The sequence below is a fragment of the Glycine max genome, chromosome 6, assembly GCF_000004515.6.
Source record: "Glycine max cultivar Williams 82 chromosome 6, Glycine_max_v4.0, whole genome shotgun sequence".
In the NCBI taxonomy this organism is placed as follows: domain Eukaryota; kingdom Viridiplantae; phylum Streptophyta; class Magnoliopsida; order Fabales; family Fabaceae; genus Glycine; species Glycine max.
In genome coordinates, this window is record NC_038242.2 from 15888174 (window position 1) to 15906670 (window position 18497).

At 33.0% G+C, this 18497-nt stretch overlaps 2 protein-coding genes across 3 annotated transcripts; both read left to right on the forward strand.

Annotated features, from left to right (window-relative positions):
• The first annotated feature begins 657 nt into the window (after positions 1 to 657).
• Positions 658 to 7901, forward strand: LOC100812031 (probable alpha,alpha-trehalose-phosphate synthase [UDP-forming] 9). Of its 2 annotated transcripts, none has more exons than XM_003526979.5 (5): positions 658 to 1241; positions 2121 to 2192; positions 3962 to 6056; positions 6441 to 6714; positions 7202 to 7901. In XM_003526979.5, exons 3-5 carry the CDS (start codon positions 4072 to 4074, stop codon positions 7538 to 7540), a joined length of 2598 nt encoding a protein of 865 aa, XP_003527027.1. In that variant the 5' UTR covers positions 658 to 1241; positions 2121 to 2192; positions 3962 to 4071; the 3' UTR covers positions 7541 to 7901. The 2 variants fall into 2 exon arrangements, with proteins under 2 accessions (XP_003527027.1, XP_006581930.1); XM_006581867.4 differs by having other exon boundaries at positions 4083 to 6056.
• A 1625-nt stretch (positions 7902 to 9526) lies between these two features.
• LOC102662805 (uncharacterized) lies at positions 9527 to 10638 on the forward strand. Its single transcript, XM_006581868.4, has one exon. It carries the CDS (start codon positions 9981 to 9983, stop codon positions 10518 to 10520), a length of 540 nt encoding a protein of 179 aa, XP_006581931.1. The 5' UTR covers positions 9527 to 9980; the 3' UTR covers positions 10521 to 10638.
• The last annotated feature ends 7859 nt before the right edge of the window (positions 10639 to 18497 follow it).

Consider the following 18497-nt stretch of genomic DNA (forward strand, 5'->3'; position numbering starts at 1 on the left):
CTTTAAGGTATTTTTAAAGTTTTTTTAACCAACTGAGTTATATTTCTTGATCACAAAATAATTTTTACTCATATAGGAATCTTTTAAAAATATATCACGTTTTTTTAAAATGACTTTTTTAAGTTAAAAAAGCGAGTCCTATTATTATCCTTTAAAATAATATTTCTTTTAAAGATTAAAGTGAGAAATTATAATTATAAATTAAAACTAATACTCTAAAGTTAAACAACTTCGTAATTAATCACACATAATCGCAATCCCAATCCTTGAATTACCGTCGAGCAAAGACTTTAATGTCTGATTTTACTCTTTAATGTAAATCTCTAGCTTTAACAGACCCTCATAAATAAGATTAGTATTTGTGTTTCAACCAGTATATATAACAATTGATAAGCATAAGTATATTGATACACAAAATCAATTTAAAAGTGACACATCATTAAAATAAAATGTCCGTGCGTACAAAGCATTTATGTAATAATTTAATGTGCCTAATGCGTAGAGCACAAATCATATTATATATTTATTCAAGAATTTCTCCCAATAAACAGTTACAATTAATAGCTTCCACATGAAAATGTCATGAAAAAATGGATGGAGTAGAAGGGCAGTTTGGGCACCAAAAGTCTCGAGGATCATAGTGACAGCGTAAGACCACCTAGATTTTGCAATATCCAACTGTGATGGTCTCTCTTTCTCTCTCTCCATAATAATAAATTACAAAAATGTGTGCAACTATTTTTTGCTTCTCTTTTCTGACTTTCTTTCTAATCCGTTGTCTCCGACAGCATCCTTTGTTGAACGAAAACACCTTTCTATTCTCCAGTTTGACAAAAAACAGTGGCACCCAAACCAAACGGAACCTCGTCGGATACAAAATTCCCAACATATTTGTTTTTCTTCATTTTCCACCTTAATAATAATAATAATACCTCCTGTTGTTGTTATTATTAATATTATTTTTCTTTTTTGGGTCGGTTTAGATTTTAGAATCCTTACCATGATAAAAACTCCTACAAAATCTCACCAGTTTCGAACCTAACACACTTATGACTTATCCCATATTTCGTATTTATCTCGAAACAATCTTTCTTATTTTCTTTTTGCTAACAATTTTTTTCATTCATTGCAAGTTCTTTTCAACAATTCGAGTTCACAGCTGTATATTCTCGCTTTTGTTGTTTCAGTAGTGCATACATATCGAAGAAAAGCTCTTGTTGGTTGTTGAGATAGCGAAGAAGGTAAAATGACTAGTTGAGATTATTTCATTGACTTGTTCTGTTTTTGGTTTGAATTATCTTCTCCAAGATAAGAACTTTTGTTTTCCATTTTAATTGCTTCCTCTGGGATTGTAGGGACCTTAATTAGTTTTTTTGAATCTTTCTTCTTCTTCTCTCTCTCTCTATCTCTTTCTCCCTGGGTGTTAATCCTGTGTTGTTTGGATAAGGTAAATGCATGTTCTTCTCTGTGTTTCTTGATTCTATTGTTATTTGCATTTGAAGCTGTTTGCTTGGGGAGAAAGTATTTTTTTGCTCAGAGACAAATGAAAAAAAAAATGTAAAACAAGATTGTTACATGCATGTGGATGTAAAAAATGCTGCTACATATTGCTTGAAATTTTACAATAAGGAAACAAAAAAAATTTGAAATGCAATATGTAAAAATCAAGTCTTTTATACAGTGAGTGATTATTGACGAATAAAGCCTGCTAAATAATTTAATTTTTGTGTGGACGTCCTTTAGCGTTCCGATTAACTTGCCACATTTTTATTCCCATTCATAGGAATTGGGTGAATTTATTTGGTTTCCTAATTGCGAAAAGCTAATAAAGGGTTTTGCTGAATTCGAGTGTTATATATTTGAATTGAAGTGAAGGAGTTGTTGGCTGCTTAGAAGTATTATACCTAGCCGTCCAAAAGGTTCTTGTTTTCACAAGCTTCATATGAGAGGCAAAGGTCAATCGCTTGAAAGGCTAGTGATTGAAAAGTGATGTTCATGTTTGAAAGTCTAATCTAGATATAGTTGTGGAGGTTTCTTATATGCTTTTTGATTGTGAGTATCTTCTTGTTTTTAAGTTAGTGATTCTGTGTTTCTGATTAAATCTGAATGTGCTTCTGTAGAATTGGACGATCAAAGATCGTATATGAACAGGCATTCTTGAGATTAATTGCTTGTGTCTGAGATAAGTCCAGGTAAACATGTGGTTTTTCTTATATGCAATTTAATCTTTCATACCTTTTTGTTTTGGTTTGATGAATATGAATATTTGGTTGAATCGGCTGAGAATTAGTGTTGGACCCACTAAACCCATATTTTTGTTATCTATGATTTTCTTCTTTTTTTCGGAAAGAGAGGATCCAATTTATTTTTATTTTGAAGATTGGGAGGTTTAACAGAAAAATTTGTAATTGAAAAGGTCATAATAATAAATTTTCATCCCACAATCAGAGAAAGGGGCATTCCTGATTATAGGCAGAATGGTTACGGGTGCTAATGCCTAATGCTCTTGGGGCAGTGGCATAGTGCGGCCAGTGAATAACCCTAAAATGAGGTGACTCCTGTGGTTTAGGGATGGAGATGGATTTTGTTATAATACCTGATTTGGAGAGATGGAGGGCGAGCCCTGGTGCAGCGGTAAAGTTGTGCCTTGGTGACTTGTTGGTCATGGGTTCGAATCCGGAAACAGTCTCTTTGCATATGCAAGGGTAAGGCTGCGTACAACATCCCTCCCCCATACTTTCGCATAGCGAAGAGCCTCTGGGCAATGGGGTACGAAGAAGTTTTTTACCTGATTTGGAGAGATATGATCTGCTTTTTACCCTCCTCTAGAAGATATAGAGGTCTTTTGGCGGGGCTGAGATAACCAGTTGTTTCATTTGGACCTCCTAACCAGTATGTCCTATCTTAGTATAGGACATAAAAAGCGTGTATATGGTTTTGCATTGAAACCAGAGAACGCGCATGAGAAACATGTTATAGTTAACGTTTTTTGGTGGGGCTGAGATGAAAAACGTGTATTTGGATCTCCTCTTGAAGATATAGTGGTCTTTTGGTAAGGCTGAGATAACCAGTTGTTTCATTTAGACTTCCTAACCAGTATGTCTCGAAGCTGAAATCTTAGTATAGGACGCAAAGCGCATATTTGGTTTTGCACTGAAAGCAGAGAATGTGCATGAAAAATGTGTTATAGTTAATCTTTTTTGGTGGGGCAGAGATGAAAAATGTGTATTTGGATCTCCTCTAGAAGATATAGTGGTCTTTTGGTGGGGTTGAGATAACCAGTTGTTTCATTTGGACCTCTTAACCGTCCTGAAGCCGAAATCTTAGTATAGGACACAAAGCGTTTTGCATTGAAACCAGAGAACGCACATGAAAAATGTGTAAAAGTTAACGTTCCAGGAAGTTGCCTCATTATCAACGCATAAAAGTGAATTGATTTTTGTGAAAGTAACGCTGAACCAAACATACTGAAAATCTGGCGGTGATAGTTATCTGAGCCTTGTTTTCTTATTCTTTTTAACTCTTGATGGTGACATACAACTACATCTTCTTCAAATTAGTAACTGAGAAGTAAGTTGATGTTTTCTATTTCTTGTGTAATGCACACATGATTACTGATTTCTTACGCACAAAAATGCTTGAAGAATTTGCAACTGTATTGCTATGTGTCTGATATGCTGCTTATTCAATGGTTCTGTCACTTGTTGGACTTTTAATTTCAACAATAGTAAATACTAAATATTAATTTTCAGGTGCTTATCTCTTATCTAAATAACATTTATTTGTTCTGCACTTTCAAAATCAATCCATGGTGTAAACACATCTACTGAAAGCAGTGACTATCCGCCAATATTAAAATCACCTAACATATGAACTTGTGGAGTATGGCTGAGTTATGTATTTGTGAACTATACTGCTGCATTGTATAGGGATAATAACTATTTCTCTTCTATCTTTGCAGGTACTGCATTTCTTTGGGTTAATTATACAAGATATTTTTAGTTCTGGGTACCTGTTCCTACAAAAGACTATACTTATAAATATCTTCAAAAACTGGGAATTGAAGTAAAGATGGTGGCCAGGTCATGCTTGAATTTGTTGGATTTGGTATCAGGGGATATGCTAAATTTCCCTCAGACCCCCAGATCTCTTCCGCGAGTTATGACTGATCCAGTAATCATGTCTAGTGGAGATGGTAAACAAAGTAATGATGATGATTCAGGTGTTTTCTCATCAGAATACCGTCGCAAGATAATTATAGTATCAAATTCTCTTCCTCTCAATGCAAAAAGGGATAAAGTATCTGGCAAATGGTGCTTCAGTTACGACGAGGATTCAATTTTTTGGCAGTTAAAGGATGGTCTCTCACCTGAGGCTGATGTTGTTTATGTGGGATCTCTCAAGGCTGATGTTGATGCAAATGAGCAAGAGAAAGTTTCCCTTCAGTTGCTGGAGGAATTCAATTGCGTGCCTACTTTTATTCCTTCAGACCTCTACAAACAATTCCATGATGGTTTCTGCAAGCAACAATTGTGGCCCCTATTCCATTACATGTTGCCCATGTATCCAGGCAATCGCCGCTTTGATAGGTCACAGTGGCAGGCTTATGTTTCTGCTAACAAGATATTTGCAGATAAAGTCATGGAGGTCCTTAATCCAGAAGATGATTATGTATGGGTTCATGATTATCATCTTATGGTCCTTCCAACATTTCTGCGAAAGCGGTGTAGTCGAGTCAGGCTTGGTTTTTTCCTCCACAGTCCATTTCCTTCATCGGAAGTTTATAAAACTCTGCCTGTCAGAGGTGAAATTTTGAAAGCATTGCTTAATGCAGATTTAGTTGGTTTCCACACCTTTGATTACGCTCGCCATTTTCTCTCCTGCTGCAGGCGAATGCTTGGCTTGGAACATGAATCTAAGAGGGGTTACATAGGGCTTGAATACTTTGGCCGTACAATATTCATTAAAATATTGCCTCCGGGGATTCACATGGGTCGACTTCAATCTACCTTAGATCACCCTTCCTCTTCCAACAAAGTCAGAGAAATCCACCAACAATTTAAGGGGAAAAAGCTTATAGTTGGTGTTGATGATATGGACTTATTCAAAGGTATCGGTTTAAAATTCTTGGCCATGGAGCAACTCCTGCAGCAATATCCAGAACAGCAAGGTGAATTAATATTGATCCAAATTTTAAATCCCCCAAGTAGTTCTGACAAAGATGTTGAGGATGCAAAGGAGGAGGCCTACATTTCAGCCAAAAGGATAAATGAAAGGTTTGGTTTGGAAGGTTATGAACCTATCATCATCATTGATCGCCATGTTCCTTTCTACGAGAAGGCAGCCTATTATGCTTTGGCAGAATGTTGCATTGTGAATGCAGTGCGTGATGGTTTGAATTTGGTTCCTTACAAGTACACTGTGTGTAGGCAGGGAAGTTCTAAACTGGACGAAGCTTTAGAAATCGCTTCTGACTCCCCACGTGTAAGCGCACTTGTCGTTTCTGAGTTTATAGGTTGCTCACCATCTCTTAGTGGGGCAATAAGGGTAAACCCATGGGATATTGATGCAGTAGCTGAAGCACTAAATTTGGCAATCACAATGCCTGATGGAGAGAAGCAGCTTCGACATGAAAAGCACTATCGGTATGTTAGTTCTCATGATGTGGCATACTGGGCTCGAAGCTTCGAGCAAGATCTAGTGTTCTCGTGCAAGGATCATTATAATAACCGATGCTGGGGCTTTGGCTTTGGCCTGAACTTCAGAATTTTGTCCCTATCTCCTAGTTTCAGGAGGCTATCCATAGACCACATTGTCCCTGCATATGAAAGGAGCAGTTGCAGGGCAATCTTTTTGGATTATGATGGTACGGTTGTGCCTCAGGCTTCCATTGTTAAACCCCCCAGTCCTGAAGTCATATCTGTGCTAAATAATATATGCAGTGATGTTAGAAACACTGTGTTTATTGTTAGTGGCAGGGGAAAAACCTCACTGAGTGAATGGTTTGATCAGTGTGAGAATCTTGGTATAGCAGCTGAGCATGGTTATTTCATAAGGTTAGTGTTTTATAGTTGGTTATGTGCTATTCAATTGTTAATTATAGTGGCATCCCTTAAATAATACCAATCATACCTGAATATACCCCTTAAAAGAAAATCAAAGCAAAGATGAAAATGAATAGATACTGGTTTTTATCCAGGGCTTACAGCATTGGCTTATTATGTTCTGTATTGTGAAATTTTGAATTTTCCTTTTAATACATGTTTATGTTGGAGTTTTCACTTCTGTTTGATCTTTGATTATTTTCTGTACTGTGAAAATTTGATTTTATCTTATAGTACATGTTTATATGAGTGTTTCTGCTTCTTATGATATAGCGGTTGTCATGTCACTGTCAAGTTCTTTAAGCTGATGGTTTTTTTGTTTGATTTTTACCATAGGTGGGGTAAACATACTAGTTGGCAAATGAGTCATGCAGATACAGATTTTGCATGGAAAAAGATTGCTGAACCTGTGATGAGATCTTATATGGAGGCTACAGACGGCTCCTCTGTAGAGACCAAAGAGAGTGCCTTGGTATGGCATTACCGTGACGCCGATCCTGATTTCGGATCTTGGCAAGCCATGGAGCTGCTGGATCACCTTGAAAATGTACTTGCAAATGAGCCTGTAGTTGTCAAAAAGGGACAACACATTATTGAAGTCAAGCCTCAGGTATATACTTTATCTCTTCAAATCACAACTAGGGTGCTCATGATTTGAGTATTTACATAACTATAATCATACCTAATAAATAACTAGAATATTAGTGGGTATTATAACTATAACTAGTTTTTAAAATATGGGTGTTTGATATAACTAGTTATTTGTTTTAAAATATGGGTATATAACTAGTTATGAATAAACTAGTTATATAACCAATTATATAACAAGTTATATCTAAAACCAATTACATAATTAGTTATGAATGAATAAAAATAAATTATTTGAAATAACCATTTCTATAATACTAGTTATAGTTTTATTCCTATTTTTTTAAATAAAAAAAGTTATTTGAAATACCCATAACTATATAATTGGTTATAGTTTTATACCTACTTTTATATAACTAGTTATTTTTTTAAAACTAGTTTTTTGGAGCATCCCTAAGCACAACCTATTATTGTTCTCAGAAGCTAATATCGACTAATCAACCATACAGGGCATTACTAAAGGGTCAGTTGCACAGGAAGTTCTTTCTTCCCTAACCAAGAAGGGTAAATCGCCAGATTTTGTACTGTGCATTGGTGATGATAGATCTGATGAGGACATGTTTGAGAGCATATTAGCCAAACCTTATAGTACTACCTCATCCTCAGCACCACAAATCTTTGCATGCACTGTTGGACAAAAACCGAGCAAAGCTAGGTACTACCTAGATGACACTGTCGATGTGATGGCATTACTTGAGGGTCTTGGTGCTACTTCAGGGCCTAAATCAAGATATTCTACAGAAACCCCTTTTGAGAAAAGAGAAGTATGTTTTGAGAATGATGTTTGAAAAGTACACTTTAGGCACCAGGATAGGATAAAGGCACAATTTTGATGGTTGTTTTTGAAAAGATGTACAAAAGCAGGATTTAAGGAAAATAGCTTTAAATCTGACTTTTGATTGTAAAGAATGTTGGTAGCAGCAGCTTTAGGTCTCAGAAACTGAGCACAGGGGATTAGAGTGATTGGTTTTTATTGGTTGGTGGGGGCAATTGGATGCATCTGTTGGCTTTAGCTGTAGCTTTTAAAGGATACTCAATATATTAACAGATACAAAATCTAGGCATTCTTCCCGGGTGAGAATTTATTGGTTGGTTGTATATTTGAACTCGTTGGGTTTATATTATACATGGATGTCATTCAGAATCTCATATCATCATTTGTAAACTATTTTTCGGTTTGTGAGATGGGGGTCTCTGAATACCATTCAGCGTCAGCTCTTTTTTTTTTTTTCTTTTTTCTATGAAAGTCCGGATACTCCAAAAATAGAAAAAGTATCATTGTTGTATCTGTTTTGGATATTGATATTCCTCGAATACCTTTTTTAATCAGTGAAAATTGAAGAGTGTAAAGAAATTTACAATTCACGTATTTTCCTTAATCAACCGACCTATATTTGTGTCTGAAAAGTGTACAATCATTTTTTTTTCTAAGATACTTCTCATATATTTCTCAGAATTTTCTGGATATGTATTGGTAAGTATCTAATCTTTTTTATTTGATTTTTTCTTTTATAAGAATGGTTTGGATGCTTTCGGATATGTATCTGAAAGTTTGCCTTAAAGGTTCTTGTATAGTCACGTTCTTCCTCATGTTTTGATTAATTGGAATACATACTCCTTTATTCTTTGAAGAGAAACAAAATAAATCCAAAAAGGAATGAATATTTGGTTTATGTGCATTCCAACCTTCGAGTTTTGTCTAGAAAAGATGAAAGGCATAATTGTATAAAAAAGAGCATGATCCACTTGATGATGGTGTTTGAATTCTTGAATTGGCAAAGTTGTCTTTTGATGAATCAAATTTAGAAGCTATGCTCTTTCTGGATGATGGTAAAAGAGGCCAGGAGAATGAGAATTAGCATTAGACAACAGTTTAGTAATGATGCTTCTAAATTGTAGGATATTGTATAAAGTCAATAATTGTTTTGAATTTTATCAAAGATGCTTTCGTTGATATAGTTAGCCAAGACTGATTATGATATATAGGCTGAAATTATATATGTTTTTGTTATGATTACAAATATCTTTTTTTTTTATTTTTAAATTGGGATTATCATAGTTATAAATTAATGGGAAATGATTAATGTCTTTTTCTTTACCAACAATATTCTACATCTATATAAAATATTTTATAAATTTTTGTCAACATTTTAAAATGTATACTATCTTAAACGTCAAAAGTTATCATATTTGTATCTTGTGCGTGTCTCTCTTTTTCCTCTTCCTCTTCCCCTTCCCTTTTTTTTCCCTCCCTTCTGTATTTAGCGTGAAAATGTTGAGAGTGAGAAAGGTATGGTGGGTTTATGAGCTAGGCCCTTAGTGGATCTTATGGGCTCTTTCTCATCTGTTCTAGTCTTGGCCCAATAAATATACAACATATATATAAATATTAAAAAAAATAATTTTTTTTATAAAATAATATTATACGACGGCTTGTACACATAAGAAAAAATAAAATATTTTAAAAAAATTTATAAAAACATACTATCTTTCTTTTATACCATTAGATATTTATAACTAATGTACAAAAAATTAAAAATATTTAACAAAAATAAAAAAAACTATATTAAAAATAATATGTCGTTATTTAATTGAGATCATTAATACGTGTATCACTAATAATAGTGAGATTTTAATTTAAGATATAGTAACTTAAAAATAATGTAGAACCAGATGGATGAATTGGTTACAACACTGATTCAAGGATTAATGATTGAATCGGACTCAAATTAGGGTCAATTTGGTTTTACTAAAATTAGGATTTCAAAATAGTAAAAAATGCTGTATCAATTAAACTTTAAAATTCTGATATAAAAAGGAAATAACCATAAAAATACGTTACAGTATGGAATAGAAATAAGGTACTAATAATTCTGACAAAAAGGCATCTCAAAGATCCAGCAATGAAGTGGATATGCATGACTATGAGACTGAGAGTGACAGTCTGACACCGAATCAACGATCCAACTCAGCAAATGTTGTCAACATGCATAAAAAGTCGTGAACTTCAACGGCTCATAGACTCTTTGCTTACCCAATCACCAACGTCACGAAAAACAGTAAAACCACAGTTGTATAGTATTGTATTGTGGGCGCTGACTGAGTCTTAGTCACGGATAAGCATGAATGATTGATTGGGGTTGGCAACTAGGGTTCCAAATCCATTACCATATATATTACCCACTGTGACTGAAACTCTGAAACAGAAAAAAAAAGGTAGGGTTCTGAATGTCGAATTCTCAACAAAATGAGATTGATTTAACCGGCGACGGGGAAGAGAGGTCAAACTCTCTCTTAGCGAACACGCGCTGCAGCTTCTGCTTTCCCTGCTGCTTTGGTTCCCGGTGCCACTCGGTCAGCGTCGGGTTCGCGTGGTGGGAGCGCGTGCGAGCCACGTCGTCATGGTCGGAGACAAGCCCTCACTCTGAGGCGCAACCAGCAACCGGGAGTTCCAGTGGGAGTTGGTGGTCTGGCGGCGTGAGGGCCTTTATGAAGGTGCGGGAGTGGTCGGAGCTCGCGGCGGGGCCTCGGTGGAAGACCTTCATCCGGCGGTTCAGCCGGAGCCGGAGTGGCTGGGCCCGGCACGCGGCGGGGAAGTACCAGTACGACCCCTTGAGTTACTCCTTGAACTTCGACGAGGGGCATAACGGGTATTTCGATGGTGACGGTTACGACGGGTTACGGAATTTCTCCGCGCGTTACGCCGCGCCTCCTCCGTTTAAGCCCGTTTCCTCGGATTCCATTCAAGACGCCGCCGTTTTGGGATAAGAAATAGGGATTGCCATGTGGTGTCGATTTTGGGAATTTTGCTTCGACTAGCTTACAAGTGCGGTTATTGTGTATTAATTTTATTCTATCATATCAATATCAATCAATAGTTACAGGATTTTAATTTTTCTTATTGTATATTCCTTACCTTGGCAGTATTTCTTTATTTATTTAATTAATATATTGTTTAGATGTTGGTAATAATCAGAAGTGCGTTGTGCGCATGGATTACCAATGGATGAATCCTGATAATTTCTTATACTATTTACTAATTAGGTTTGTCAAATAATGTACAACCATAAGTGGATGCAAAGTTTTCATTTTAAATGATGTTCATTAGAGGTGCTTTGAGTAAATAATAATTTTAGTTTAAGTATATATGTAATATTGTTACATTGGTATTTTGAAATCAATAAAATTTTAAGTAAGTTTCTGAAAGTTCAATACGTTAATCGCATTTATTTAACATTTAAAAGAATGTGTGACTTAACTGATACTAGTAATATTAATATAAGGACAAAAACAATAATAAATAATTAGTTTAGAGAGTTAAATAAGACAACTAAAAATTCCAAACACTTGTTTAAAATTTTATTAGTTTTGGGGACTAATGTTAGTGTTATAGACTGTAAAGATTAAAATGATAGTTTATTCGGAAAAAAATTGAATGGGTTAGAACTTAAAAAGGTTAATATTATAATAATTTTGAAGGGATTTATTAATGCATATCTACTTATTTTTTAGGAGTATATTAGTAAATTATATCTATAATAATTATATTAAAATACACTTAATTAGCATATGTAGGAAAATTTTGGAGGGAACTTTATCTCTCTACAAGAACTTTACTTTATAAAGAAAAAGTGAAGAAGAAAAAAATCAATATTAGCAAATAGCTAAAACACAACATGTGTTGGGATAATAAAGGCACTACAAAGGACAGTGAAGAAGAAAAGTGACGAAAACATAAAACACCCTCCGTTTATAGAAATGAGTCTTGTGAATATGTATCCTTAAAGTATTAATTAATAAATTAAAAGCAGAAAATATTTTCTGTAGGAGTCATAGAAAGACATAAAAAAAAAGGTTATCAATAATATAATTTTTTTATCTCAATAAAATATTGGCAAAATTGCAAAATTGGTTCCCACTTTATCTTCAATTATGGATTTAGTCCCCCTATAATTTAATTCATAAATTTGGTCCTCCAGTTTTATAAATCCCTGTGAAATTGGTCCTGGAAGTCCGATTTGGACGTTAACCGTTAATCTCAAACGTTGACTGTCACGTGTCAACGCCTGAGTGGTTTCCTGTAAATGCTTCATTTTTTATAGGTAAAATTACACTTTTGGTCTCCCGGTTTCACTCCAATTTCGATTTTGGTCCCCTTATAGTTTAATTCACACATTTAGACCCTCAGTTTTATAAATTCCTTTATAAATTGTTTTTGCAAAATTGATCTTTTGAATGATTTAGCCACTCGTGCTAGAGACATGATAGGTCTTGATAAAATTCGCACTTCTTTTTTCATCGCAATTTTTCACTCACTTGGAATCCAGAGAAAAATCACTCTTTGTCTCTCTCCCACTTCCGGGGTTGTTCAACTTGGAAAAGTGGCACATGAATCTTAACCTTGGTCTGAAATTTTCAGATCTCTTACTTTAATAGGTTCGGTAATAACCCCCTTATTTTTTTTCTTTTTTTGCTCTCCCATGCGGTATTATGTGTATACGACTGCTTAAGTGGCCTATGTATGACAATGATATTTTTGTTTGAAATTTGAAATACAATTTCTCCAATAATAAAATTTGGCTGAATTTATAAAGGGATTTATAAAACTGGGGGACCAAATGTGCGAATTAAATTATAAGGGGACTAAAATCGAAATTAGAGTAAAACTGGGAGACTAAAAGTATAAGTTTACCTAAAAAAAATGAAGTCTTTACAGGGAATCACGCAAACGTTGACATGTGGCATTGATACATGACATTGACATGTGGCAGTCACACGTGGCATTGACACGTGACAGTCAACGTCTGAGGTTAACGGTCAACATTCAAATCGGACTTCCAGGACCAATTTTGCAGGGATTTATAAAATTGGGGGATCAAATTTATGAATTAAATTATAGGGGGACCAAATCCAAAATTGGAGATAAATTGGGGGACCAAAAGTACAATTTTGCTTAAAATCTTTTTCCTTATATTTTTTTAAACTAATGTCTTAATTTGTTATGCATATATATTACTCCTATAATTTGTGTTTATTACTTTGATACTTTATTTTCATTCATTATTTTTTATAAGCTTTTCCCAATTTCAACCCATTAAAAAAACACTACAATAAAATTAGGTCCAAGAAACAATCCAGCTATTAATTATCGACAACAATTAATCAGCATACCAACAGGGATTGGATCTAGCGGAAGAGACTAATTTTTCACATGCTAAACCAAGGTTCGAATTCCAGTTGAGAGAGGTGTTTATATCTAGTGTCTAACAGTACTTCCAACATGAGATACCTTTATATGCACTCCTTTTTTGCTAAGTACACTTTCCTTCTCCTTTTTTAAAATCAAATTACTTAAATAGTTTTTTTCTTTACAAACCTTCTTCTCTCCCTCTCATACTCCCTCTTTCATAGCAACAAAACATCACCCTTTCGTTCATCACACTCCTTCCTCTCTTCCACTCACTTCAATCTCTTGCAATGGTCTCTCTTTATCCTTTGTTGTTCTAGCATTAGAAGTTTTTCATCCTCCAAACTCCGATGTATTAAGTTTTATTTACACTCACAACCACTTTTCTTTTTTCATTTTATTTTTGTCCACTCACACAATACCATTAATATCTTGCATTTTATATATGTAACAACGTATGACTAGATCTTAAATTTGTTTAAGTTGATGTAACTTGCAGCCGAGTGCCTCTTAGAGTCATTCAAAGTTGAAGGAATAATATCAATTATATGTTTTCTTCACTTCAATTGCTTCATTATTGTGCAATTTTTCCTTCATATGGATTTTTTTAATGGTTCTAGTGTTCTAATCAAATTTTTTCAGATTTGTTTTTACATTTTGAAAAGTATTTGTCAGAACATAAAATAGTATTTTAGAAAATACTTTCTAGAATAAAGTTTTCTTTTTGAACATTTCATAAAATACTTTTCAAAACAAAAAAAAAAAATAGTATTCTAGAAAATACTTCCCAGAATACAAAATTGTGTTCAAGAAAGAAATTTTCAAAATATTAAAAAAAACATTATTTTGGAAAGTACATTTTGTAATAATGGTTATGTATCAACATTTTGAGTATGAAGAGTATACATGCTAATAAAAATCAGAAGAAAAAGAAACAAATGGGAGTGCACTTAGCTAGAAAGGGAAGTGGACATAGGCATATAGCAAAAGTTCTTTTTTATTTTAATCTACTTCAATGTAGCGCTGTTATCTCTTGCATTCACATTATTGCTTCTTGTACTTTTGTACTTTCCATTGCTTTCCGGTTTGCATTAGGGAATGAACTTTCCAAAAATCAATAATATTGCAAGTGCAAGGAGTGCCGGAAGTTTTAACCTTCGATGTATCGAGGAAGAAAAAGGCCCAAAGCCCCAAACAAGAAAGCAAATATGCATGCTTTGACAACTAGGAAATATAAGTAGCAGATACTAAAAGGCAATCAGACTAGAAAAGTCACTAAAAACACAAGGAAGGCTAATTAGGAACTATCTCCAGAAATTCAAATGAAGGAAATAATAGAAAGCTAAAGGCAAAAGGAAAAATCATGAAAAATAAACGTGCACACAATCATTATAAGCAGTTTCAGATTAATCTAGTTGAACATGCCAATCTACTGAACGTAAGCTATTTTGGATTTCAGGTTAGGTGCTTGTGTAGTTGTGTCTGAAGAGTACCATGCATGGAGAAATAAAATCCAAAAACACCAGCTTCTTCGCACATACCCTTGTTGCTCAAGTCGCCGAATAAAATTTTAATTTTCAATTTCACCTAAATAAAACACTTGCTTTACATCAATGAGTCATGACCAATCACATAAGAAAACTTGATACTAAGCTTTAACTCAAAACTTTAAGGTTGAGGTTCATGAGTCTTCTTCTCAGTTATATGATACTCAACTTTTTTCACTTTTACTCATGTGAAACTTCACATTATACTTGTATTTCAACAACAATTCTAATATTAATTTCCATATTATTCCTTATTTAGAGCTTATGGGTTGTAGTTGAAAAACAAACCCAAGAAGTTTCGTTGCCACTGTAACACTGTTGCCTCTTTTCATTGATTAAATATAATATATACAATATTTTTTTAAAACCGGTTTATTGTATTTCTATGATTGAATTTTCCTTTTTGATTTATATGCCGTTTTGGCTAATTGTTTAAATCAGATCTTCTTACAGCGGCACAGATTGTAAAATATATGACATAATCTTAACAAAAAAATAATTGAATAACAAAAAAACTAACAATGTATTCTACAAAATCAATTTTTACACAATTTGGTCGTGGTATTCTTCTTTGCGCCGCTATGTTACGATATATTTTGGAGGTTAATGGTGCTTTTTTTTTCTTATTTATTAATTTATTTTTAAATCAGGACAAGGCTGAGCCACCACCCGAGGGTCGCTTGTCCGATGCAACTGATGGTTAGCACTATGGACTTATATGTTACTGCTCATATTTGCTATGCCTTATACAGTTATATGTAATTTCTGCCGCTAAACTTACTTGTTGATATTATTTTCAGTAAATAAAAATTGCGAAAACAAAGAAAGAAAGAATAACTGAGGGGAGGAGAGACTCCCAAATGGTCTATTTGGATACAAGTTAGAAATGTTTCCGAGAGTTTCTCTGCTGAAAATTATAGAACTTTTTTCATTAGGGAAACTCTTAAAAGCTTTCAAAAGCACCTAAAGCTTTGTATCCAAAGAAGCTCAAAGTGTTGCAGGAATGAAAGGAAGGTTGATGCCCTGAGGAGAGCTAATTAAGAGTTTGAGGGTTGAGGCCAAAGAGGTTAGGAAATGGTCCTACATGGATTTTGTAATTCCTTGTTTTTCTCTATGGCTTAATTTCTTGCGTAGTTAGGAATTGGGATATTGGAGGGTGGTGAAGGTTTGATACAAATGTGTACTTCATTATTATTTTCTTTAGCATTCTCTTTTTCTAATAGGAATCCACATCAGAGTTACGTGATTTTCTGAGTGTGGTGCAAGTGCAACCATTGTCTTGGGTTCTTAGTTCTGGGAATTAAGAGATATTTTATGTAATTTTTGTTGTTCACTTGCTAGTATTTTCCTGTTATTTTCATGTTGTAATCGCTGATAAATAATGTAGTTCTTCCTTAGTACTGTTGAACGGTGATGCAAATTCTAGAAAAAGAAAAGTGCTTGAAGCTTATGTTATGATTTGCGTAAAAGTTAAATGTATTAGAAAAGTATTAAAGTATTATTAAAAAAAATTTAAAAAGATTTATAGACAATAATATTCTAAACTATTGTATAAATCTAAAAAATCTATCTCTAAAATATCATGCCACCTACCTTAGTTGCCTACATAGGATTACACATAGGCTTTACAGTACCTTAATTAATGTAATGAGTTGGAGAATCAGTGTAACTTCTTCCATTGTTCAAGAGATACGGCCACGTACCTCTGCTACTTCTCTTCTAAAACTTTTCTACTAATCATTTCTCCTAAATCCACGTGTCAACCATCATCCTTCAACAACTATATAACACATTATCCTATTCTCCTTAAATACCAACACTTACTCTGTCAATTTCTATAATTTCCATATTGTTTTATGTCTCTGCAAAGGTTTTTGCATGCTCTACTGTTGTGTTTCTGAATTTGTTGATGAAGCATTGAGAGAGGGAGTGTGTAAGAGTTTACGAAGCCAGGGGTTCAACCTGTCCATAGACCTAGGAGGAAATAGTCATATATATATATATACAGAGGTTAAATTACTTATTTAATTTTTATAGTTTTATCATTCTTATATTTTTGATTCTGAAAGTGATATTTTTAATCCCTATAATTTATATTTTAATTCTTTTTTAATTCTTATAGTTTTGAAAGTAATTTTTTAATTTTTATAATTTTTATTTTAATTTTCTTTTAGTCCATATAGTTTGAAAGTAGTCTTTTTAGTCCCTATATTTTATATTTTAATTTCATTTTAGTCCTTACCATTAAAATATGAGTAATATTATCAATTACAATTAACTACAAAAATATTAACAAGTAATTTGTAACTAATTTATCGTAAGATAATTTGTAATAAAAAAATAATTGATAATTTATAACTAATTTGTAGCTAATTATTTTTTTTATATATTTTTTATTAGTAAGGACTAAAAGGTAATTAAAATACAAATTATATGGACTAAAAATATCACTTTCAAACTATAGGGACTAAAATGAATTAAAATATAAACTATAAAGACTAAAAAGAACAATTTTAAACTACAAGGATTAAAAGAGAATTAAAATATAAACTATAAGAACTAAAAAATCATTTTCAAACTATTGGAATTAAAAAGGTAAGAATCATGAAATTATAAGAAACAAATGAGTAATTTAACTATATATATATATATATATATATAGGATAGATTCAAGACTGCATTAAGGGGGATTCAATTTTTTTTACATAATTATTTAAATATATAGCTTTTAATAAATAATAAGGTTAATAAAAATATTTATTATTAATTTCATAGGTAAAATTAGATATATAATCTACTACTAGAAGAAAATTAAGCATATATCAACTCAAAACTATTTTTCTTTATTAGTATTTTTAATTTTAATTTTTCCTTTTTTCTTATATATACATAATGAATAATGAATTCCAAAGAAGAGCCTCTCTTGGATCTGTCATCACATATATATAGAAGAAAAAGATCCGATGAATATATATATGTATGTGTGTGTGTACGTCTCACTTTCTTGACAACCACCAAGTTTTAACTAACTTATCAAAGTTACAAATATTGTTCAGTGTCTCTTTCAATTCTTACACTTGCAAGCTTTATCTTAAACTTGACTTAAATCCTAGTATTCTTTGTCCTACTAAACCATTGTTGGCTCTAAACAAATCAACAATATTTGTTGGATGCACCGACTAAAGTATAATCGTCTAATAGACAAATATATTACTCAACACTTTTAGTTTTTTCTCTCAAGGTATACAAGGTGTTTTGAGAGCTTAGTATGTTTATGAGAATTTATAGAAAGCTTTACAAGAAACAATAAAAGAATGATTAACGTTGATGATTCGTGCGTTATTTCTTTAAAGCTTCTTTTATATATAACATTCATCTCCAAGTATTCATTGTCTCATTTTTCACTCTAATCTTCGTCTAAAGTGTTTGAGTTCGTTGGAGCATTTAATGCTTACATTAAATGCACGTCACTTTTTCATGTAAAGTTCATGCTGATAGGTTAGTGTGCCTTGTACTTTAGAAGGAAAATCATTTCTTTCATCATAACAGGTTTGCAACAACAGAGTGTGCCTTTTGATGAGGATCAATGTCTTCGTGACTATGAACTTCATTTATTCGTCATAGGACTTTGACAAATTCTAACGAGTTGCTTGCTTAGGGCTGAAGTTACATCTTTAGCCTTGACAAGCTAGATGTTAGTTTGGGCGAATTTAGGGTCAAAAACCTTCATGAAAAGGCCATTTTGCCTTCCTTTTGGCTTTGTTTTTGGATCTAACAAACATCCATCAAAACCTACAAAATCATGGATAAATCTTTCATATTTAAACAACAATATTAGTACATGTATAATATATATATATATATATATATATATATATATATATATATATATATATATATATATATATATAAACAACTAGATTTAAGGGTAGTTTATAAGAAGACTATTACAATCAAAGGATAAGTGCTAACAATTTAATCCCAAAAATAACTGAAATTTGGTACTTACCA